The sequence below is a fragment of the Falco naumanni genome, chromosome 7, assembly GCF_017639655.2.
Source record: "Falco naumanni isolate bFalNau1 chromosome 7, bFalNau1.pat, whole genome shotgun sequence".
NCBI lineage: Eukaryota > Metazoa > Chordata > Aves > Falconiformes > Falconidae > Falco > Falco naumanni.
The window spans coordinates 52,215,714-52,240,474 of NC_054060.1; the positions used below are offsets into that span (position 1 = coordinate 52,215,714).

Consider the following 24,761-nt stretch of genomic DNA (forward strand, 5'->3'; position numbering starts at 1 on the left):
GCCAAAGTGGTTTTAGGTGGCCAACCCATCACTGACCACAGAAATTACAAGGAGGGGGGAGGTGGTCCAAATAAATGACCAAGGTGAAGAGTAAAACCCTAACAAGAATGAGGTACAGCCAGTTACAACAGCAGCTATCACGGGACAAAGTGAGTTTTAATCATCTCTGGGCAGTAGCTGGAATCCAGTACCAAGTTCTTTAAGTTCATGTTGGTCACAGTTAATACCCAAGCTGTCTTGGCTTCACTGGCATTTTAATCAGAGTTAATAACCAGAGGTTAGCAGATCTGAATAACAAACACAGCTTCATTCCCCCCCCCTTCTTTTCTTCCTTTCAGCAGAGTCTGAGGCTTACTCTCAGCTCTACATGAAGGAAATGGGGGGAACAATGCTTCCTACTACCAACCCTTTATCTTACTTATCTACAGAAGTTATAAACTCCCCAGGACAGAGGCTATCTTTTCTGTTCACATTTCACCTTGCACAGAAGAGCAGGATACCTGTCTGGATACCCAAACACCCTACAAGGAGGGATCTGCAGACAACCAGGAGGGACCCAGCAGCACAGGCTGTATGTGAGGTCTGAGGGAGGAGCAAGATGTACGGGAGATCTCAGGCTTCGTAACTTTGATGTGCAAATTCCTCAGGAAAGGATGGCAAGGCAACTGGTAACTCCAGGCAGGCTCGTGGCAGTCCCTAACAATTTATTACTCAACAAGTCTCCCTGCCTCACTCTCTCATCCCAGAGGAGCCCCAAAACAAGTCCCTCACATACAGACTCTGCTATGGAGATACACATCTGGCTGTGAGCCGGGCTACACAGTTCCCTGCCATACAGAGTTACAGCCAGAGCAGGGGAAAGGCTGGCAGCTGCTGGAGCCAGCTGAGTTTTCATACAGAACAGCTTCTCTCCACATCATTCCTTTTGCATCTGAACCCTCAGCGCACTGCCAAGACTCACCCAGCTCTTGCCAAGCAGACCCAGCTAATGGCTGGAGTCACCCTGAGTGCAACCCAGTGCAGACCTGAGCCCTGCGCTGCAGGGGTGCTGAGCCTACTCCAGGCTAAGCAGCATCTGACTCTCAAAAGTGTCCCCAACTGGCAGGCAGTGACCAAAATATGTCTAAATTTACCCCTATCAGATACGGGGCAATGAAATGGGAATTTACCTTGGGAAGAAAATTATTGAACCAATAACTTAGAGCAAATGCTGATCTCAATATAAATATCTTCCTATTCAAATTCAACTCACCCACCTAAGACTGGAAAGATATGAATTGCCTTTAATGATTCAAAATAACATTCTGGCAACAGGCTTCATGGCTGTCCTTGCCACAAAGAATGGTAAGGACCACAATTAAAGCTTCACACAGGGACAGCAAGTTAAATACAGTAGTGGGAAATGTATTTCTAGTGGAATTATAAAAGCATTAACAGATAGCTAGACAAGAAAATTGATGATGTCATGTAGCCCTCAAAATTTCCTTAGTCTTCATCTATCTGTCACAAGACTCAGTTTAGCAAATTCCTGGACATTTAATAAATGCCATGCAAGGCATTATTTCCTAATTTCTCAGATTCACTGCTACATAAATGAGGGAGTTCAGTTACCCTGCGTTTCTGCTTTCTAACTTCTAAGGACTCTTGCATGGTTAATAGTACCACATTGCCCCCCTCCAAAAAAACTCAAGATATTTCATTTAAAGTTTAGACGTTACCATTCTGGATTCTGCTGAAGCCCAGCTGAAGGAACTGCATACCGGGTTTCCTGATCATACAACCCACTGGCAGCAGCAAGTTCCTTCTGTGCACTCATGAGCTGGTGAACTAGAGTAACCCCTTACAACACTCCTAAGGTACAGGAGGTGCAGAAGAATAAGAAGGGGATTCCTTCATGCACTCGGTTCCCATCAGCATTCTCCCCTCCTGTAGCTGCTGGTCCTGCCCAACTGACTGCCAGAAGTCCCTGCCCCTGCATACCAGGCAACTGGGGGACATGGACCGATGCCAGTGGGGGGGGGGGGGGGGGGGGGGGGGGGGGGCTGCTGTAACTCTAGAGGTCACAGAGCATCTTGTGCAGACCCTGCAAGAACACAGGCACAACAGGTTAGGGGGAGTCTTCTCACCCTTCATTCAGCGCTTGTAGTGATGCTAACACCCATTTATCCATTCCTGGCCCTTCTTTATGTCATCTCTTAGGAGATATCGGGGAAAAGCAGAAGAAAGATACAGAGCATTCCAATCCCCTTTAAGCTCAAAGGGACAATTATAATCCTCTAACTAAAATGAAAGAGGAGGAAAACCAAGATGGGCTGTGACAGGTTGGGAAGACTAAATGCCTGTTAACTAGGGCACCAAGATTTAAAGGGCTCAGCTTTGCACACATCATATGCCTGTAACAAGGTTCCCACAGTACACTGTCCCTGCCATTTCCTCAGTGCAAGCAAGAGCTGGTGACACCCACTGCCCCCAGGATGCCAGCAGCGGGCAAGAGGACTCCACTGCCATTGGCATTGCCATGCCAAGACCAATGCATCCAAAACCATGGGAGTGGCAGAAGCACTCGGACAGCCCCCTTGATTCACAAGTACAAGGAGCAGCAAAGGTCAGAGTGGTACCAACCACACAAGGTCCTTTGTATCATTCCATCATGTTTCCCTTCAACTCCAGCACATTTTTCCTGGAGGTGAGGCTGTGGGCCCCAAAAAATTAATGAGTAAATAATTTACAATTAATAATTATTTTTAATAATGGTGTAAGCTAAGTTATGCAAGCAGATAAGCAGATTCTTCCTGCTAACCAATGTGACTCAATCTGTAACCTGCACCATAAGGACAGCGCTTACTTTCACTGTAAACCATCTCTTCATGGCTCACCTAATGTGTAGCATGAGAGCGGTTTCTGTTCAAGAACCTGACCTGAGCCAGCTGCCCACCTGCTGCCTTAAAACCCCTTCACACTCAGCCAAAGGGAGCTTTTGATAGGTGCTTGGGCAGCTTCTCCAAGGCTACATCTCACTTGACTGCATCTCTTCATCACCTGACCCAATGGATCCACAGCTGCTCCTGAAGGAACACTGATTTCCCAGCCCTTCCTAAATTTCTTTGGGAGTGCCCAGCCAGTGCGGTCCAGTTTTCCCAGCACAGATTGGCAATGCCCCACAGGGCCACACAGCTAGCGGGCACAGCACTGCAATCCAGCATTCCAGGGCATGGCACAACCAGACTTAGACCACCCAAACGCAGACAGGATGCAAACAGCTGCCAAGTTCGCTCAGATTTGCTCCAACAGACTTTTTTGAAAGGGTTACCTCATTGCAGAGCATACATCCTTCTGCTGCCAACCCAAGTCCAGTACAAACATCACATTGCACTCCGAGCAATGGGAGAAACATTGACTGTGCTCACACCAGCCTACACCTTGCGCTGCCGGGCAGCCAGCTCTGCTGTTCCCGAACACAAAACCAAGAACCTTAGCATTACAAAAGTAGGTGTAGCACCAGCGTGGATGTGGCAGCTTCAGTGTCCCTATGCTGGGGATAGGGTTATACCCAACCTGTTTGCCACTGTCCCTATCAACCCTCCCCAGAGATCACTTTGAGAGGCTGTGCCCTACCTTTAGGCACAAAACAGGTATTTCAGCCAAACTGCGACATCTCAGAAGGTTAGGAAACACATACAGCCTACTCCATCAGCAGCCTGGTATAGCTGGTAATTCCTACCACACAACTCAATCTGGAAAATCTCCCAGAAAGGTATAAAGGAAAAAACAAATAATAAAACATCACATGCATGCTATAGCACTTGGGAATACAGCATGACCACATCACTGAGCACAAGGAGTCTGCAGTGTGCGCTTGCAACATGCACATTTACTAACTCTGATTAGTTACTCTGATGTTACTGTTAACACTTACAATTTAAAATTACTTTGGGAAACTACATCAAGAGCACACTTCATCGTGTGGACGTGACGGCTGCCATTTGCACTGCCACTGTATCCCCATTCCCACACTTGGAGACCAACTCACCTGAAACACAAGGAGCTGCACTGCTTTTTGCAGCAATTACATGCTCTTCCTTATTTATTAGGCTTTTTACTGCATACTTGATACCAAAAGGCACAAAGGTACAGCATGGCATTACTGAACATGACGCTCTCTGGCACCAAGTATCAGGGCTCTCAGCATGTGAGCAGATGGAAAGCATCTGTGTTTTCCATTTTGTCCTGCAGGAAGACTTTTTCAGAGAACCTCTGAAGACAACTTCATTGGGTAGGAGCACTTCTCCAGCTGAGCCCTGGCTGTTTCAGGATTCAGCCTATTCAAAATAAAAAGGCAAGAAAAACATTCTTTTTTTTTTTTCCCCTCTCAGCCCCACAAAATAGCTGATGCAGGTTTCAACACAGTTGCTCTCTCTCTCCCTGCTACTTTGAAACAAAGCCTCCTCACAAGGACCACATTCCAGCTTACAAGACAAAAAATTTGGAAAGTGGGAGAATGAAAACAAGAGGTTAAAGTTTTCTGCTTTTTCTGCAGCTTTAGCTGAATGTCATCCATGCCCAGGCTGTAACAGAGTCAGAAGTTAGAGCACTACCCCAGCCTGACTGTGGAGCCTTGAAGCTTGGACTGCAAATTCAACCCTACAGCTCCATCATGGCAGGACTAGCATCCAAGCACCATCTGACCAGCCAAAACAGCTCCCCCACCCAGGGGCAGCCCCACCTGGCAGCCCAGGGCTTGGAAACCAGCAGTGCTGCAGGACCCGCATTGCTGCTGCAGGAGGAGCTCAGCCAGGTCTCTGCAGGGACCATGGCCCTGAAGTAGCCAAAAGAAGGCAGCTCCAAAGGGAGCACGCAGCTGCCTGTCAAAAACACAGGCTCTACCGACACTGAGGAACTACCCACATGCTCAAAGCACATCACCACACGGGTAATTTCTCTGCAAAGATGGGGCCCCAGAGGCCACTTTTCTTTTTTAACCACACACACACACACACTTTTTTTTTGTTAATGTAGTCCTATATATCTCACTGTCTCCACAAGCACAACTGGCACCTGGAAATTTGATGAGGACAGCCCACCTCCTGTCCTTTATCACTTTTATTTGTTGCAAAAATACATGCTTACAAAAATCCAGTGAAGGCCAGCAGCAGGCAGGAGCAGCCTTTCCTCATAAACCCCGTTGCTCAGTGCACAGAGCAGCTCGTGCTGCGCCTTTAACGTCTTCGTCCTGCAGCTGATCATCCCTGATCGGCGTTCTTGGTTCAAAGGTATGCGAAGGGTGAACTCAACTCAGATGTTTTGCTACTGTTACCTCGCTCCAGCCCTTTACCCAACTAGCAAGCTAAGCCTCCCAAAAGGCCTGTGAGGCAGAGCAATCTGAAGAGGATGAGTTTGCAGCTCAGTCAGTATGCCAGCTTGACTCCCAGCCCACGGGTCTCACTTCAGTTATATCTTTACCTTAACGTGATAGCACAGGATACGCTGTGGGTCACTGCCTCTGTGCTAGGCACTGTGCAGACAGAACAGCAGCGACAACCGACACATCGAGCCCCGAAGAGCCTACAGCCCTACTACAGGAGCTGGAGGAACACAAGGGAACAGAGTACACCACCACAACAGGAGAGAACCAGGTCCTGGGACTGTCACTGAAATGCCATGGGACAGAAACAACCAGCAGGCACCCTGGGGAGAGCCGAGGAGGAGCAAGAGCCCCACCATGCTCTGCCCCGGGGCTTTCCCTGCGGAAGGGAGATGACACACAGGCAAGCCCGAGTCCCCTGCTGACCCACGGCCTTCATTCCCAGCACCTTCGCCTCTGCTTATTTCATTGACTTTGTGCTACGCTGCATGTTTTCCTAACAGGAAAAATTAAGTCGATTTTTAGCACTCCAGCATGGGTAGTGCCACTGAAACAAAACCACATCTTCTCCCCTTGCCTTTCAAGGGACTCCCAACTTGCCCACCTCGGGATGAAGCACCTGGGCCAAGTTTCACCACGGCAGTGACCTGAGACGCCTCTCAAAGGCTTCTCTTTCCAAGAAACACCGCTAAATTTTTCGCTTTTAAATATCAGGGCAGTTTTGTACATGCAAAGACAAATCTAACCGGGGAATCAGCTGCACACTGAAGGAACGCTTCCACTCGCTACAACTTGCAGCTGCCTCACCCACTAATTTAATGGAAAGGCTCTGGTAAAAAAATATCATCTTCAGGTCCATTACACTTTCACACACACAACCCCCCCCATACACTGTCCCAGGCTGCCCAGACCACCACCAACATTCCCTGAGCCCCAGCTACTTCACTGCAGCTACCTCATCACCTTCATTAACAATTAAGGCCCGTGCTGCCAACTGGATTTTATGAATATTATTATTGTGACTCATTTCTCTTCTTATTGTTTTATTTTTTAATGTATCACATGGGCCACTGGGAAAAATTAAATATAAAAAAAATTTCTACCATTTAGGCAAACAGCATTCATTCCCACATTTTTAAAAAATAAACACAGTAAATAAAATATGAAGCTGTCAAACTGTCATTGAATCTTCCTCTTGCAGTAATACCCCCCAAGAAAAGAGTTACCAAGTCATCTTTTCCCAGGGAGCTGGCACAGGCCTCTCATATGCCATAAGAGAGATCCCACAGATTAAAAAAAAATTAGTGTTGCAGGGGTCTGGTCACAGCAGGAACGGCTGCCCCAAAACTGCAAGTGTTAAGCACCATGTCCCCACCACCAAAATAACCTTGGAAGAGCAGAGCCCCAGAGTATACAAGTCCCTGAAAAATGGTATTACTTATTGATCCATGAAAGGTCTCTTCTCCCAGGTAACTAGCGACAGGACAAGAAGAAACCATCTCAAGTTGTGCCAGGGGAGGTTTACATTGGATATTAGGAAAAATTTCTTCACTGAAAGGGTGGTCAAGCATTGGAACAGGCTGCCCAGGGAGGTGGTGGAATCACCATTCCTGGAGGTGTTTAAAAAGTGCCAAGATGCAGTGCTTAGGGACAAGGTTTAGTGGTGGACTTGGCAGTCCTGGGTTAACAGTTGGACTTGATGATCTGAAAGTTCTTTTCCAAGCTAAATGAGTCTATGATTCTGTGAAAGCTGCAGCTTATCCCACTTACGAGGGAAAGTATCCCCTAAATGATGCACACAGAAGGAATGTGATGAAGGGATGGGAATAAAAACATTCATGAACAAACAGTGAACATCAGCCAGCACCTGCTTCACAGGATTCAGATACCCACAGCCAAAGGCAACAGAAAACAAATGCAGCAGAGTGCACTGTTTGGCCAAGTTAGTTAAGTCTACCTGGGTCTGAAGAGCATCCATCAAGGTGGTCTTACACAGTGGCAAATACAAGCGTGGCTAAACTTGCCAGTTGGCTACTCAGGGAAGTAGGTAAACACCATCCACTGCCTATCTGCTGGCTAAACAAGACAGGGAAATCAAACAATTGCCATCTTTCCTCACCAACTTGCTCAACACCTACAGACACCTCCCATTCCCAGCAGTGCATCCCAGAGGAGTCTCCTGCTCACCGTCTCACCACAGGAAGGTGACACCAGTTCACCAACATTTGCAAAGCATTTGGAAACCCTTTGCTACATGGGAAAAGGATGCCTTGATCTCATCTCCTTGGAGGTTATTTTACATGGATGAGCACAGGGGCAGGTGGCAGCCAGGAGAGCTGAGCCAGGCAACAGAGCCAGTTATTACAATGTAGGGTTTTCTCAGCTGCCAAACAGGCTCTGGCGGGGTCACAGAGGAGCTACACAGGTCACAGGTCGGCAGGACAAAGATTAGAGATAAAAAACTTGCTCCAGAGAGCAACTGGGCACCAGCCTAACATGATTCAGAGCATTTAACTAATGATACTCTTCTGTCTCCATCTTTCAGGCACATTGCTGCTTCCCTGCCACCCCAGAGAAGTCAGCAAGCTGGAGAAGTCTACAAGCAGCCTCACATCCAGGTTTTGACTGTGAAACGGCAGCATCCTCAGCTCAGTCAGCCAACAGCAAAACTGTTTCAAACCTACCTACCCGCCACCCCTCTGACTAACAAGCTTTGCCCACATGACAGCAGCGGCCTTGCTCCCTTCAGTGGGACACAGGTATGCTGGGCAAGCTTCCCACGCTGCAATCTTTAGAGGTGGGAGAACAGTCCTGGGCTCTGCCCACCAGCGCTGTGCTAAAGCAGGCAAGCAGCATGCGGTGAATGATTAACTGCCCCTATGTAGTGTGGAAATAATTCCAAAGATGCCAAAGCCCTTTCAAAAGGCACATTGCACAGCTGCTGCCTCCAGGAAATTTCCAAGGAGCAGGAGACAACAGAAAAGAGCCCAGGGAAGATGTCCATCCTCCAGAAACACCCAACACACAAACCAGCTGCCAGAGGTCCCAGGGTTCCTCCTAACAGATACAAAATTATGCTGTGCTCCAGAGAAAAAACACATTCCTAGGACTGCGGCACTCACTTGTGTTTCCACCCTCCATGGTGGTGGAAGGGGAAACACAGAGGGGCTCATCATGCCACCAAGTCAGCCCTGCCCTTTACCAATTTCTGCATTTTTATTTCAAGCATTTGTAGGATCTGTTTGGGAAGAGGTTATTACAGAGAGCCCCCACACCAAGATTTCTGGATGTAAAGCAGGGATCTGGAGGATCGCTATTAATGTACAAGCTATTTCTGGGACACTGATCTCTGACAGCACCCCCCCCCCCCCCCCCCCACCCCCACCCCCGCAACTTTAATGTTCAAAGATTTCCCGTTCTGACTCCAGGAGTTTGAAGTTTAAAGTTCTGTTAATAAACACGAAGTCAACAAATAACAAACCAGTTTCAAGCTGAAACTTGCAATCGACCACAGTTTTCACCTGAGGTGATTTTTATTCTTCACATTGGGAGAGAATAAACAAGAAAACCGTAAGCCCAGAAAGCACTTCAATTTTTAAGACCCATGCAATGCACCTCCATTTGATGAGGATTTGAAATGCCACAGCACAGACGCAAGAGCAGAACTCTTGGACTCGCTCACCCAAAAACCAAGATTTTTTTCTTTTTCCCAGACAGAAAAACAGCCAGTTTTAGAAAACTGAAAAAAAAAAAAATGTTTTCCAGAGACCCGTAAGTCACATGAGTCACACTTATTTGTGGATGAGCCCCAGCTTGAACTCCAACACCATCACTCATGCAGAGCAGAGGAAACCAACAGCTGGATCAAGACGGGCAGCTTGTTTCAGCGGCTCCGCAGAAGGCTAAGGGACGAGGAGCAGGCGGGGCACCAGCATGCCCCCTCTTACGCAAGACTGCCACTATATAGTAAGTCAAGTAATCTGACTTCCCGGGAAAATGAACCTGAGCTCATTTTCATGAGGTTGAGGGCTCTGCACTGCAGAAGGACAGCCGATTCTCTAGATTCATCATTTCTCCAGCGGGGTGGTTGAAATAGCACATTTTCTGTGCTGGCTGGGGGAAGGCGGTGGGCAGTGCTGCAGCCCAGGAGCTGGAGCTGGAGAAGGATGCATGCTCAGGACCGCTTGCTCAGCCACAGCGCCTCTGTAACCGACCCCGCAGGCTCACGTGGTCGGCTCAGCCCACGAGACCAACTGCTCGGACCCCAGCTAGATGCCAGCCACTGCACAGGGGTGTTGTCCCCAGGCCCTCGCCAACCTTCCCGCCCCATGCACACCTGCAGTCGCTTCCCTGCTTCTGCCCCAGCAGCACAGGCAGAGACCATGGCTGGGACAGCTCATTATTCACCTTCCATTGCAGGGAAGCCCGTTAGGCTCTCCAACAGCCATGCCACTACATAGTTACAGCAACACAGGTATCATGTTTTACCAGCTTGCCCCTCACAGCAACCCACCAAACCCTTGGGAAAGTGCTCCGCATGCACAGGGGGAAGCCCAAACACCACTAACTCCTGTTTCCCTTCTCTATGCAAGCAGATTTTGGTAGGTCAGGATGTGATATTTCCACCATGCCCCACTGTCAGATGCATCTGGAGAGGGTTCTCCTTTGTCCCAGCTGCTGCCTGCCAGGGGGGCAGGGATTTACCCAGGGGCAGGGGCGCTGAGGGACGGGAGAGGCAAAGGGTAATCATTTTTCCCTACTAAGGGATTTCAGGCATGGAGCAGAGCTGGGATGCTTTATGTCGTTCTGTGAGCAGGACCAGATTTGGAGCTGCTGTTGCACGGCGCTATAGCTTGTAACGAGCAGCTTTGTGGTTAGCCACGAGCACGTACCGCCTCCCTCCAAACAGCAGCAATATAACAATGTGCGGCACTGCCACAGCATCCTTCTCCCGAGGATTTTAAGGTGCTTGGCAGACGATATGGATTCATGTAACCTCACAAGCCCTCTGAGAGGGAGTAAAGTAAATGCAATAAAAAAATGGGAGGGATAAACCGGTGAATGGAGAAAGAAAACTGCCAGAGCAGCATGTTCCCACAACATGCAAGAAATCAGGGGCTCAGAGGCAGCTTCCCCCACCACTACAGTGGAATCTGACAGGCAGCAGCGCTCTAAATCCTCTGTTTGTTCAACTCGGCCCTGGCCAGCCTGAGAGCATTTCCCAGCACGCGTGAAGGGCTACAGCAAGAACAGCACTTGCACAGAACTCCTTGCCCCAGGAAGCACCGTATTAATTTCCACAGTCCTGCTCTGTAGAGGGTCTCGCAGCAGAGCAACCTGATGACTGGCCCTAATGAGCAGCAAATAACATCCTTGCCCTGCCCAAGAGCCTCAGTTTTCACTTTCGAGTTTCAGCAGCTGCAAGCAATGGCTGAGGGTCTCAGCTGAAGGGTTTCCACCCTGCTTCCCAAAGGCTGGGGCTGCTCTAACAGCATGTTCCAAACATTCACGAGGCTTCCCAAACACCCACATCCACACTCGCTATCCCAAATTTACAGATGGGGAAAAGAGAGACAGGCCAAAAATCCCAGTGCCAGTCAAGGAAGGAAGCGGAGAGCCCCAGCACCCAGCCCCTGCTCCGACTCCGATCAGGCAGCTGCTTTTGTTAGCTTCCATGTGCGTGTAACTAGCTGGTATACGGATTTGCAGCCAAAGAGTGACACGCAGTGCAGTTCCCGAACTGCTTCAGCTGGATCGCTCCTGAGAACGGTATTGCTGGGCCACTTTTGCTCCGGGGGCTGGTTTATTTTTTATGAAGCTACTGCCTAGACTTGGGAGAGCTTTACTGATGCTATTATACAGGCTGAAGAAGGACAAACCTCCTTCATGGGCAGGGCAGAAAAGTATTCATCATTCTTAAGCCAGGAGCTCGATTTTATCACCCTGCTGAGCCCGCAAATACTGAGGGAGGGCAGTGTGCGGGGCTTTCAAAGCAGATTTGAAGTAGTGCATCAGGGCACTGCTACCATCCCTCAGGTCAGGAAGGAGAGCCCAAGACTCCCCCCTCTCCCACCTGCCCAAACCCCAGCCGGAGCCTGCCTCGCAGACTGCCGTCTCTGGCTTAAAACAGGCAACACTCAGGAGCTGTGCCCAGGTTCCCCAGCTGGTACCAGCCGCCCAGCCCCCCCCCCAGCGTGATGCCCAGAGCCCAGCCGGCGGAGGAAGGGCTTGTGAGGGCTCACGGCTCTTATCTCGTCCTGATCGGGAAAAACTGTGATCGTACATACGTGTGTGTGTACAGTTACATCTATGTACGCGCCTCCTGAAGGTGAGCCAAGCCCCCTCCAGCTGTTCCCCCCCGCCTTTTCCCGGGCCGAGGGCAGCCGCTCGCAGCCGGAGGCGCACAGCCGGGCGAGCCGGCGGGGGCAGCTCGCAAGTACTTTACCCACGGCGTTACCCCGTCCCCGGGGTCTGCCCACCCCGCGCCCCGGCCGTACCGGCTGCCATGGCGACAAGCACGCACGCTAAAATAAACACAAAGCAACCCGGAGGCAACGCGGAGCCCTCCGCGCCCCCCCGGCCCCCCGAGCCCCCCCGGCCCGCTCAGCCCCCGGGCCCGCTGAGCACCCCCGGCTCCCCGAGACCCCCGGCCGCAGGGCGCTGCGGGGCGGCGCGGCTCACTCACGCTGCGGGGCACGGTGCGCTGCTCCCGGCGCGGCTCCAGCCTGCCGGCCGCCCGCCGCCCGCCGCCGCTACCGCCGCCGCTGCCGCCCGACCTGCCGGCGGCCGCCGAGCGGGGCTTGCTGTCCTGCCATAAGTAGTAGAAAGTGCCCAGGATCCAGGCGACCGTCAGGATGGCGATGGCATTGGCCCTGATCCTCCTCATGCCGAGCGCCCCGGGGGAGCCTGGGAGCGCTGCCTGGCGCGCTGGGGCGGCCGCGGGAGGAAGGAGGGGAGAGGCGGCGGCTCCCCCCGCTCCGCTCCGGCCCCGCACCGCCCAGCCGCCGCCGGGTCCTAACGCCTCGGCCCCCCGCCCCGCCGCAGGGGGCGGAGGGCTCCGCGCCACCTCCCCCTCCCCCCGGCCCGGGGAGCGGCCGGCCGGGGCTGGGCGCTGGCCGGTGCCTGCGTGGGCGCCGCCGAGGATGCGCTGGGCGCTCCGGCTGAAGACGGGGGGTGGCAGCCCCGAGATACGGGCGCTCCGGTGTGGCGGCAGGGCCCCGCGGCGGAGAGCGGCTGACACGGGCCCAGCCCCGCGGGGCAGCTGCTGGGGCGCGGGTGACAGCAGCCTGCCCTCCTGCGCTGCCAGCCCACGTCCCTGCCCTCGGTGGCCCCAGCACCGCACGGTGCCCTTTGTCATAGGGCAGGTGGCCGGCGAGTGCCCCCTGGCACCCCCTGACACACGGGGTCCAGGCACCCGCTCCTTGGAGCCGGGAGCATCTCGCACTGAAGCCCGTCCCGCCGGCTCAGGGCTCTGGGGCTGGCAGCGGAGCTGCCCCAGGGCCCGCTCCCATCCCAGCGGGCATATGCGGGCACCGGTGCAGCCACCAGGTCTTTCGGGCCCAGGGGGAGGGGACGCTTGGCAGTGGAGGGGCAACCATGACAATCCCACATTACAGGGTATTGCCAAAGCTGTACTGGTAAAAAGTTCATGGAATCCAGCCCTGCGGGCAGCTTAGGCAACAGACCAGCCAGCTCGTAAAACCAAGCAAGCTGCAGCTAGGCATAGTGCAGCTGCTGTGCAGCGAGGGCTTAAGGGTTTGGGAGAGCAGAGGAGCTACTGAGAAAACTCTACCAGTGAAGATGCATGCTTAGAGCAGGCGAGTGCCTCCAAGGCACCTGATGAAGGGATTAGAGGATTTGAATTACAGTACAGAAAACGGCAACAGGACTTCTAAATTGCTTTTTGCCCACCTTCCTCCTAGCCAAATCCCTCTAAATGTAATTACAACCTGCCCTGCTAAACGGCCCTTTCAGGTTTCCCTGCACACCACTTGTTTCAAGCACAGCACAGTGCAAAATTCATCTGCCAGACCTGTACTGCGCTAGCACTGGGGGTAGAAAGCTATTGCTAGGACCACCACCTCCCGGGGCTGCAGCATGGCTTCACACCAAACTCCCTGCAAAGCACACAGCACTCCTGATGCAGAATGGTGTTACAAAGCATCTTGCATCCTCCTAGGTACCTTTCCCAATAACCCATCAACCACATGCAGCTTCCCAGGCCAGCTGATCATAGCCTGTGGCGAGGGGAAGTTTGAGACATTCAAAGCAAAACCAAAGTCCCCCAAGGGATCAACAAAAACATGATTAGTCCAAGCTGCCCAGCCCACACCTGTCCCGGTGGTACGAGTAACCTGTGCAAGCTGGGCTCTCCCTGCTCTCAGTCTCTTTCACAGTCCTACAGGAAAAGGGCAGCTGCTCTCCTATGTGGGTTTGGATCCAGCAACTGCCTGGGTTCCAGAGGGACATGAAGAGAGGCAGCGGAGCTGTATCCACGATTCAGAAAAGGGAAAGGTGCAGGAGAAAGCTGTGTTCATGTCCCTGTGACAGCAGAGCCGGTCTCATACTCTGTCTCCTCTTTCACCACTCTGCAGATCATACCAGACTTTGCTCGATTCCTTCTTAGTCAAAGGAAAAGACCTTTGAGATCAAGTCCAGCCATTAGTAACCTAACGCTGCCAAGTCCATCAGTAAACCATGTCCCTAAGCATTGCATCTACAGGCCTTTTAAATACCTCCAGGAATGGTGACTCAACCACTTCCCTGGGCAGCCTGTTCCAACGCTTGACAAACTTTTTGGTAAAGAAATTTTTCCTAATATCCAATCTAAATGCCCCTCTGGTGCAACCTGAGGCCATTTCCTCTTGTCCTGTCCCTCGTTATCTGGGAGAAGAGACTGACCCCCACCTCACTACAGCCTCCTTTCAGGTAGTTGTAGAGAGCAATGATGTCTCCCCTGAGACTCCTTTTCTCTGGACTAAACAACTCCAGTTCCCTCAGTCAGTCTTCTCACCATCCTGTGAGACTCACTACAGAACAACAAATCACTCAAACAGTGATGGAGAAATGCATGTGAAACAGGAGGAAACCCTCTGCCCCAACACTTGAACTAAATAGACCGCCTTCTCCTGCCTTTCCAAGCTTCCCCTTTCCCCTGCAGCCATTCATTTTCTTCTTCGGTTGCCCACCCTGCTAGAACACCCTGTAAGCTGCCACACTGTCACCATTGCCTCCCCACACCACATTTCACCACTTCCAATCATCCTGATGATGATTCCCACCCCATAAGCATCTCAGCCTCAGCCAAGCTTCTAACAGTCTAGGAGTCCCCTGCAAGGTCAGCCCAGCATCTCCTCTTTTCTGCTCAGAAGAAACCCATCTTCAGATTCAGAACCTCCAGAGATACCGTTTTGAGCACTCTTTCCTTTCCAGAGCAGATACCACCTTGCACTTTATTCCCTATGCAGGACAAGGGCCGGAGGAGCCCTATATTCTCACGGCATTACCACTTTTGCAAGTCTAACATTTGCCATCTGCTAGTAAGTCCCAGCACCTTGTCCATACCACAGTACCGGCTCACACGCTCAGGGCTGGCCCCAAGCCTCCACCTGCCTGGAGCAGCCATCAAACCCTATGCTAAGCGGGTGCAAAGCACTGCCAGATGAGCAAGGGAGCACAATCATCTGGTCCCACTGTTTCAAAGTGGCAGTTGCTGCCCAGGGGAATGTGGCGGCGGAGAGCTCGGGCCGTGTTGGCACTTCACCTCTGGGCACACGTGCAAGAGGCTGTTCTGGGCAGGGCAGCGCTGCCTGCCACAGAGGTCAGCAGGCAGCCGCCTGCATCTCATCGCTGGAAGCTTCCAAGCACAAGCCTTGAAAGCCGACCATGTGCCAGTGGGTGCTCTTTACCATTAACAAGCTCGTGCTCCTGGAGAGGAGGCTCCCGAGCTCGCAGCAGTACTTTCTCATGCCTGCAAAACATGCTGCCAAGCCCTCTTTGCTATTCTGGCCCCATCGCATCCTGTTATTCCCAGAGCATTGCCAGCAGTTCAGAAAACAGCACAGAAACCCCAGAAACTCTGATTTTACTTGTACCACCTGCGTAACATGGCCTGCTGACCACTTACACAAGTTGCACTAGAGACAGCTGACCTGAAGGACACCGGACCTTCAGCACAGCTCCAGCAGAAAAGCCATGTACTTCTGCAGCACCAGGCTTCCACATGCTTTGAAAGTGTCTCCACAGTGATATTTCATCTTCAGGGCCCAAATACCTCACTGCAGGATGACTGGCTCCCAGGTCCAAGCTATTGGTACCCAAGGTCCTATGTTCTGCAGCCAGAATTTGCAATGATTTCACCTCTGACCGCAGAGCTTTGCTCTAGAACCTCATCTCCCTTTCAAAAAAGATACACTTCTAACCTGATGTTTCTACAGCGATCTCTGACAATATAAGTTGTTCAAGTATAGCTATACCGTAATCTGCAATGTTGCATGCAGATATTAGAGCCAGCCCCATCAGAGATAACAAGAGTACCAGAAGCAGTCTGGCATGGAGTTTTCTACTTGACACAACCTGCAATGTAGACATATGAGGAATATTAACGGTAGTAATACTTCAGCGCTGATCTCTGCAAAAGCATCAGCTAATTCAACGAATGCTGTAAGAGAAGTGACCTGAGAAACATAATAAACTAAACAAATGAAAATTATGCAAACCTCACAACAGAATTCTGGGGCCTTACTACCACTTGTTCTTTTTCAGTTTCCTCTACAGCTGTTCCATGTTAAACATGTTAAGTCTTTTCTTATTTCGTGACAAACTTTGTACAGTGGAATAACATAAGGGACCCCTTTGACGATCCAGGTGGCTGATTCTTTAGCATGAGCATAGACAAAGTATTTGGCGAGTAATCTAGGATATAGGATGGGGAGGGAGGAATATGGCCAGCTACACAGAGGACATGTATGTAGGGTCTGAGAACTTCCTTTTATTTATAACCTGTAAGGCCCTATTCAGCATTACCTTCAATGGAAAGAGATCTCTTAGGATCATGAATATTAAAAAATGCTCTGGAGAAGCCATTTTTGTAGCTTTGGCTGACAGCCTTAGTAACAACATCTAGAACAGGTCTGGGGCCCCAAGTTGCCCAGATAAAACTGAGATGATCTTTGTTGCAGAGGAAAAGACAAGCATCATCCAGATTTGTCTTAGAAAAGATGAAGGGTGGCTGCTTTATACTTATGGTGCATGTTTTTGCAGTTGTCTGACATAAAATGTAGCTGAGATTTCAACTATGAAACATCTGGAGAATGCTGAAAGGGTTTTCTTAGCGCTACTCTGATCTGAGAAATCAGGTCCGCTATATTTGCGGCCTCCAGGCACGGAAGTGCCATCTGAAACACGAACATAAGGTCTGTCTAGACTCTAGAAACAGTTTGAATGAAGTCATCCGGAGTTTAGCTAAAAACAGTTAAGGAAAATTAGCATTAGGGTTCAGGGACTGGAGCAGGTTATGCTCCAGAGAGAAACGACAGTACCATGTTATCCTGCTGGGATGAGAGGACTTGCTCAGGGCAATGTAGCTCTGCTTGCCTGCAGCCAGCTGGGAGGTGAGCTCCACCTTGCATGAAAGTGCCATGCACCCTGCTGGGCTCCTGCCTGCTCACTGCAAGTGCTATGGACTCAAGATCCAGAAAATCACATATTTTGAAGCCAAAAAGGACAAGGACATGCGCATGCCTTAGGTCCCTCCAGCTGCAGGAGATTCATCCATAATGGATGAAAGACCCCCCCTCTAATGGTCTGGCCACAGCACCTCACTGTGCTCGTCATCCAGATCTGAATCGTACCCCTGTAAACGTCTGAGACATGTTTACCCATACAATAACACCAAGATGGCAAAGTGTGTGCCATCATTCTCCTCCATGTGATTGTTGAAAAGAGAAGTGTTATCTGCATTACTCATCTACACTGGCCAAATTCCTAAACTGCCTGCAATACTGTCCTTGTCTGAAGAAGCTTTCTCATGCTGGTCAGAGGGTGGGGGTCTCTGAAAATCCATGTTGCTGTGCTGCAGGTCGTATATCACCCACCACATCCTTGGCCTCAGTCACCACTGGGAAACTACAAGGTGCACCAGAAGTCCAACAGCTTGCCTTGATCATGCCCTGCCTAGAGCCAGATACCATTCGGGCAGTCTCCAGCCCCTTGGCACCAACGCCATGGCCACAGGCACTGTAAAAAGGCCAGACAGACAAATCACCCCCCGAGGAGTGGCTCCATCCTTAATATATCCTGATGCCCAATTGGAATAGGTACAGAGGGTGGATGCCAATTAGTCCTGGATTTAGCAGAAGAAAGACTGCCTAGGATGGCATGCATGCTGACCAGGACAGAAATACCTTCTGGGTCATTGTTTCTGGCCAGCGTGCAAACAGTAAGGTACTGGAGGGGAGTGACTCAGGGCCAAGTTAAGGCAAATAGCATATAGTTAACTGGGAACCAGGATTTCAGTTGCTTTAAACTGTAGAGTCAAACATAGTCTTAAATGCTATCTAAGGTCACTGTAACCTTACCATTATTTTCATGAGCATGTTTCTTAATGAAAATGAGAGCATAGAGAAGAATTCCCAATAAGCTGTAATTAACAGTTCCACACTGCACTTGTGCTCTTCAAAGAGAAAGCCATCTGCTGAAAGGCTAACAGTGGCAAGCTGAATCTCCTTTGACAGTGTGGAGGAACCAGGAAAATCTTCAGAGATGGTTAGCAGGGATTCAGGACACCTCCTCTCCCCCCAGGAGACGGTGCCATTAACCCTCTCTGAGCCAGATAACCCACCTGCCTGCCACCACAAGGCTAGATGCAGCCTTAGTGGGGACTGGAATTATGGCAGAACCAGGCAGGAGCTATCAACAGCAACAAAATAGTGCTGTAAATTCATACACCCATCATACATTCTTTCAAAAGTATAGAAATAGAACAAATATTTAAGTAGTAATAATTACATATTAATACAACTTATTAACTAGAAGATCCACTTATAATCAACCTGATTCACTCTATAATCCTAATACAAGTTTTCACTCTCCCTCTTACCACTTTTCTTATCGCCTTTTCTCACCCCAAATCATTTGCTTCTCTTCCTTGCTGCATATTTTCTAGGACACGGATTTATTTCCCACCTTTATGATAAAGCACGTAGCACTTTTCCTGGTGCTTAGAATTAATTAACAATAAAATCTTTTTATTACGATCTGATGAAAATTTGCTCTCCTTTATTGGCAGCCCATCACAGCACCGACTGTGACCTGAACTGCAATTTAATCCTCATAGAAATTCAAAGCTTTTACAGCTCAATGTAGCTACCAGGTTAGTGCTCATAACAGTCCTCTTGGCTGCAAAGCAGAAGCAGCTTGAAATGCTCATCTGGCAAAATGATGAAACTCCTGTCTACTACTACAGAGGAATTCCATGTGAAAACACGACAATCTGGGAAAACCTGTGAAAAATATCCTACCCAGTTTCTCACGCATCCCATAAAAGGGGATTGCACCCTGCACAGCAGACTGGGTTTGAGCCGAGTGCAATGAAAAATGCTTAACTTCTCTAAAAGTCACAGCAATGTATTTATTTTTGAAGCTTTATCACTCAAAATAGCCCAGATAATTAATGGAAAACTTTCCAAAACATTCCAGCCCTGGCACTAAGCGTGAGAAACACCAGGCTGAGGAGAGGCCAGAAATAGGAGCCATGGATCAGTCAAGCCGAGGCTCAGCAATGCCCCTGCAGCGAGCTGCCAAGATCAAGATCCATCTCCAGGTGGCAACTGGAGACTAAAAAAGCCAGAGAAGCGGCTGGAGTTCAGAGGACGTCAGACATCCCAGTAACGCCAGGAGCAAGATCCAGGCAGATCAACACAGTGATAAAGCTTTATCGGTTTTGTACCTTTTCCATCAGCATTATATTGGAACATCTTTACTCCTAGGGGGGTGGGCAAGAGGGACTTCAAGGCTGGCAACGATATTTACTGGAATGATAGCCCTGGTGGAATTGCAACCAATAAAAACTGCTGACCTGCAGCAGGCCAGCAAATGGTTACATCAATCTGGAAGACACCAGGGCGTTCCACGGGGCAACACGCAGACAGCTCCATCAATACGACACCATTTCTGATTTAAGAAGGTACACAGCCTGACCCTGGCAGCATCCCTTTCCCTGGCGATCACTTTACGCAACCATCCAGGTATGGCTAAGCTTCCACCAACGTGCCGCTGACTTCTTTTGAAGCTTTTGCAGAAACAGAGCACCTCTTATGACTTAAAAAGTCATCCAGCATGGGAACCTCTTGCACTGGGATCATGTAGATCTGCCATTTTGGATAAGAAACCCCCAGCGGTGACAGCTCTGCCTGGCAAAACTTGTCGATGAAACCCCCGCACAGCTCCAGCCCCCAGCCTCTGCCAGCAGTGGGGCAGGTCAGCAGCCTGCGTGCAGCATACTTACCCCTCCTGGCTCAGCCCTTCTCATTCATTTTGTCAGGATCTCAGCATCAGGATTCATTGTTTCTCTCCTCGGTTGAGGTTAAGCACCAAGGCAGCGCGGGAGGATAAGAAAGCCAGGCTGACCTGTGCTGTATCGCAACCCAAAATTAACGAAGCACAAGAAGTACGACGAAGTCAGGGTGGCGAGAGAAAAACTGGCAAGAACCACCTTGCTGAAGGCGGTTGGGATCTCATCGCAGGTACATGTAACCTCCTTGGCAGCAGGCCAGGCAGACTGATGCTGCGAGGTGCTGGGAGCACTTGGCTTCAGCTGAAGGTGATAAGGATTTGAGGGTATTTGCTTTAGGGAACTGAGTTCACATCATCCATCTTTGTCACATCATCCATGTTTGCTACCCCCATGCTTGCAGGCCCTTTCCAGTCCTGAGGCAGCAGGCACGCGGAGCTCCCTGATCTGCAGACTGGGTCCCACAGCATGAAAGGAGATTCAGGGGTGCAAACCTGAGGACAGGATTTTCCTCCAAAATTCCCTAGTGTGCGTGCCCGAGCTGACAGCCTCACCATGAACACACCTGGCACCAGGGGCCATCAATTACAAAACATCCCAAAGGACTGCTAGAAAATTTAGCAGTTAGGACACAGCTGGCAAGAATATAAAGTTACACTTTACTGAGTGAAACCAATGGTTCATTTTTCCCTATCAAATGGTCTCCAGCAGCAGTCGCAAGACGTGCTGGGAGAGCTCATAAACCTGGCCCCTTCTTGCAGTCCATGCCTCTGATATTCCCCTGGGATACTTGCCCCTCTTGTACAGGATGCAGTCTTGCTATTCCCTATAGTATCCGTTTAAGGCAAGAGAGCCTATACATTTACATAATCACTTTCTTAACCTCTTAATAGGAACTGCTTCAACCACCTCCTGTGACTGCAAGGTCCAACACTTCACTACATGTTGCACAACAACACTTTATATTTTATATGTTGTAGAAGAACCTCCTACACATGTCACCAAGTGCCCCCTCGTCCCTGAACAGTGGGGTTTGTGCATGGCACTTCTCTATCCACCCTATCCACCGCCTCCACGATGCCTCTGCTCCCTCTCAGCCAGCCTTCCCTTCCCCAAACAGAGGAGTCTCAACCTTCTTGTCTCTCCTTGAAAGGCAAGCTGTTTCATCATTACGAAGCCATTTTTATAACATGCACTGTATAAAGAGAAGCGTAATAGATTACATTTGTAACAGTGATATAGAAGGTCAGATTCATATTCTTTAGATATTCATATTTTAGGACAAACACTTTTTCCCCCCTAAGTGTGAATGCTTTGGAAGTGCTGAACAAAATGACCTCCACCACTTTCACATAGGAGTGGGGATAGGAATTACGAAGTAAGAAATTTCACTATATAAAAAATGACCCCTCGTTTTTGCTTGTAATTGTCACCAGTACCTGAAGGCACAGCTTGGCAATGAAGCACTGTCACTGTGGGAGCACAGCAGCCAGAAAAAGGACTGAGAAATGAGAGAAACTGCTTAAGCTACTGCAAGTGGAAGTGGTTCTCTTTCATTTGAATGCTTGCACGTCTGCAGAGATGCTCAGCACATCACTGCAGCCTTTTCAGCTGCAGAGATATTGTTACATGTACATACATGTGTGCACATGTGTTTCAGACTCTTAGGCTACTTTCAAGTCTAACTCAAGTTTGCAGCTGATACTACTTTCTCTGGTGCTGGCTGAAGATGAAGAAAATATCTCCCACTGGAGCTGACAGCCATCACAAGCCTCACCATTTCTGTTTGAAGGTCCCAGCAAGGTCAAAGAGGGTGCCATCTCTAGCAAATATACAACTACTTGCACATGCAATTCCTCTACAAATGTGTCCGCTGCAAACATACCTTTCCTCACAAAAAGAGGATGAAAAAGGCTCTGTGCAACAATTATCACCATATCGCTTAATAGCATACTGAAAACCACTTACAGGCTATTTTAGCACAGTGAAATCCGCGTAGACAAAAATGACGATGTTGATAAGCCCAAGTTTTCAAGACCCATGTACGGCTCTGTGCAGGCTGAGCCTGCAGACAGTTATGCTACCATGTGTAAGCATATACTGGCCTTTCCTGCTCCAAGCAGCTGGCTCAGCAGGCAGGCTCTGTCCCAGCTCCAGCACAGAGCAAGCCCAGGCCCCATCATCTCAAACATGCACTGGGCTCTCACATGCCATGCTTCTGCCCTGGCTGGGTGGCAGCAGTCTCTGTACCTATGCCTCCAGTGATGGGAGACAGCTTTTTCCCTACCTGGCACTCCCGGGGCAGCAGGCACAGAAGGAAGGAGGCACCAGGTTCTCGTGGGAGGACAGCTGTGTCTCATAGGGACATCTGGTCCCTGCCAGTCTCTGAAGGGCAGGTTTGCTGGGACAGGTTTCCAACCCTCAGAGACTTCTGCAACCTCTCCAAGATAATCCAGGATAAAATAGATTTTAAATAGATCTGTTTTGTTTTTTCATTTTCTTTCTTCTGCTCTCCAAACATCACATCTTTGAAGGCTGTTGTACAAGCAGCCTCATTCTGTTTGGGATTTGCTCTGTCCCAAGATGGGTGGCTGCTCAGACCTCGGCGTCAGCTCTGGCCCGCCCAAGGCCACTCTTGCCACCCTTGCCAAAGCCAGCTTTGCAGCCTAACTTCAAAATTCAGTTCCCACATCTAGGCTTTACAGCATTTCCCAGGGCATTTCTTTCTCTGCCAGTGCTCACAGTGAGACCAAGCTCCGGATTTAAGATGGCTTGTTGTTCAAGAGCAAAGATCCCATTTCATCAGGCTCTGCTCTGCGCAGGGGTGCCGAGGAGAGGAGCCACATTTCATACCTTTCAGCAGGGGCACAGCATGCTGCAGCTAATCATTTTCAAGGAACGGCCTGAGATCAAACCCTTCTGGTATTTGTAAGGAAAAACCTGCTGCTTATTGTTACAGGATATAAATATCAATGTTTGTCAAAAAGGAAAAATGGGAATAGATGGTAAAAAAATGAAACATGGACGTTTCCAGTGCATGGGAAAGGCTTGTTCTGTTTCTCAGAAACTACCCTTGTAAATTGTCATTTTTGACATGCTTTACAACAAAAGCATCTGCAAATCAGAAAGTCACCTACTCTCCCCTCCTTTGCCAGCTTTTCTTTTTCTTGCAGAGGAGCTAATACGCTAAAGCTGGGCCTGCTAGGTATGAACTCACCAGGGCATTGCAGGGCTTTGGATTTGGGACTGAGGAGGGTATGGTTGCACTCAGTACAGAAGCAGGGGTCAGATGTGAGGGTAGAACTGAGATTTCAAAGAGTCAAAGCTTTCTTTCATGTGAGGGATGTGGAGTCCATGGGTCAAACGTGAGGTGTCAGCACCCATGAGTCCCCCTGGCTTAGGAGCGTACCTGCGCCTTTCCCATGGATTTTAATTCACTGGAAAGGAGAAGCTCAGACAGCTGTACCTGGGGAGGGCTATGTGTTTCATCCATAGCAGACCTATCCCAATCTTTTAGTCTATTCATCACATCCCATATGCAAGTTTATTACGAACTCTCTCAGACATGGCTCTTTACATATCCAAAGGGATGGGAAAAGCTTGCACAATGACGGATCGGGGAAGGACCATGCATTACTGCAATACAGCAGGCGAAAGCCAGCTTGAAAATCTAGGCTTGGTCCTTGGCCAGCCTCAGCCTCCTCACTCTTTCTTTTCACTGAAGACATCAGCCCTCAAATTGGCAAATGTTCCCTTTAAATAAATATATAAATAAATATAAATAAATGTATAAATATATAAAATGGATTTATTTGCAAGGATGCTGCCGGCCACCTACAGGTGAAAGCTGTCTCATTATCACAGACAGCCCCCCGCGAGCAGCCCGGGGGCTCCACCACCTGAGGCAAGGTGAGCCTTGCACGGCATGGTGCAAAGGCTTGCTTTGAAGGACAGGGGCAGCAGTTCTCAGCCTGGCCTGGGTCAGGGTTGCCTTCTTTGCAGCTCCCAGCTAGGTGCTCCACCAGGAGCATCCCAAAATGGTTTTTATCTGTCCTGGTGGCCCTTCGGGAGATGGAACCTGCACGGTGCACCAAGAAATGCCCTGGCTTCAGCTGCCTGTCTCTGAGGACACCTCACTGCGAATGGCCCACCAAGTAGAACACTGGAGCTGGAGGGCAGCGTGGGCAGGCTGGTGATGGCTGCCGGAGGCCCCTTACCTACAGCCAGTGACCTGCTCCAGGGCAGCCATGTCATCTTCTGGGCATCTGACTTTGTTCCTCCAGACCTAGGCTGAGTGCTGTGGTTCCCACAGCAGTTTCAAGGATAATTTAAGCGAGTTCAAGCCTCTTGCTTTGAGCTATGTCTTAAATTGATTTGAAAGCACCAGATGAAACCAGCTTAAATGCTGTCCCATGACTGAATTGAGTACAGATGTGCAGCCATGATCTCACCTTTGCCCTTGCAACCTTAGCATTCACCTGAACCTGGAGGTGTCCTTTGCTAATCTGTGACCAGCTCACATGGTGATGAAGTGCAAAATGATATGATGGCTATGGGACAAATCCCTCTTGTGCATCCCCCTGCAGAGCAGAGGTGAGATGCTGTCAGAAACACACGGGTTTTCTTCAGTGGCTTATATGTGCAACAGAGGCAGAAGAGCAGTGAGGAGGGAGTGAAACACAGCAGGGGAAGATGAACTGAGTTAAAAAGAAACAGATGGAGAAGGATGGAGATTTGCAGAACAAGACAGAGGACAATCACCACACTAGGGTAAGAAAAAAACCCCAATCCTTAATGGGCAAGGAGAAGCAAACACCCCACTTCTTCCCATCTCCCTCCTCCTGCCTCCTCCTTTGTGGTTCTTTGTAGTGTCTGGATCAAGAAAAA

At 49.9% G+C, this 24,761-nt stretch overlaps 1 protein-coding gene across 1 annotated transcript in view; it reads right to left on the reverse strand.

Annotated features, from left to right (window-relative positions):
• GALNT16 (polypeptide N-acetylgalactosaminyltransferase 16) overlaps nucleotides 1–12,748 on the reverse strand; it is a 77,390-nt gene extending 64,642 nt beyond the window's left edge. The window contains exon 1 of the mRNA XM_040601897.1: nucleotides 12,048–12,748. Within this exon, the coding sequence (XP_040457831.1) occupies nucleotides 12,048–12,719 (672 nt within the window). The 5' untranslated portion in view covers nucleotides 12,720–12,748. The remainder of the gene's footprint in view (nucleotides 1–12,047) is intronic.
• Between the last annotated feature and the right edge of the window lie 12,013 nt (nucleotides 12,749–24,761).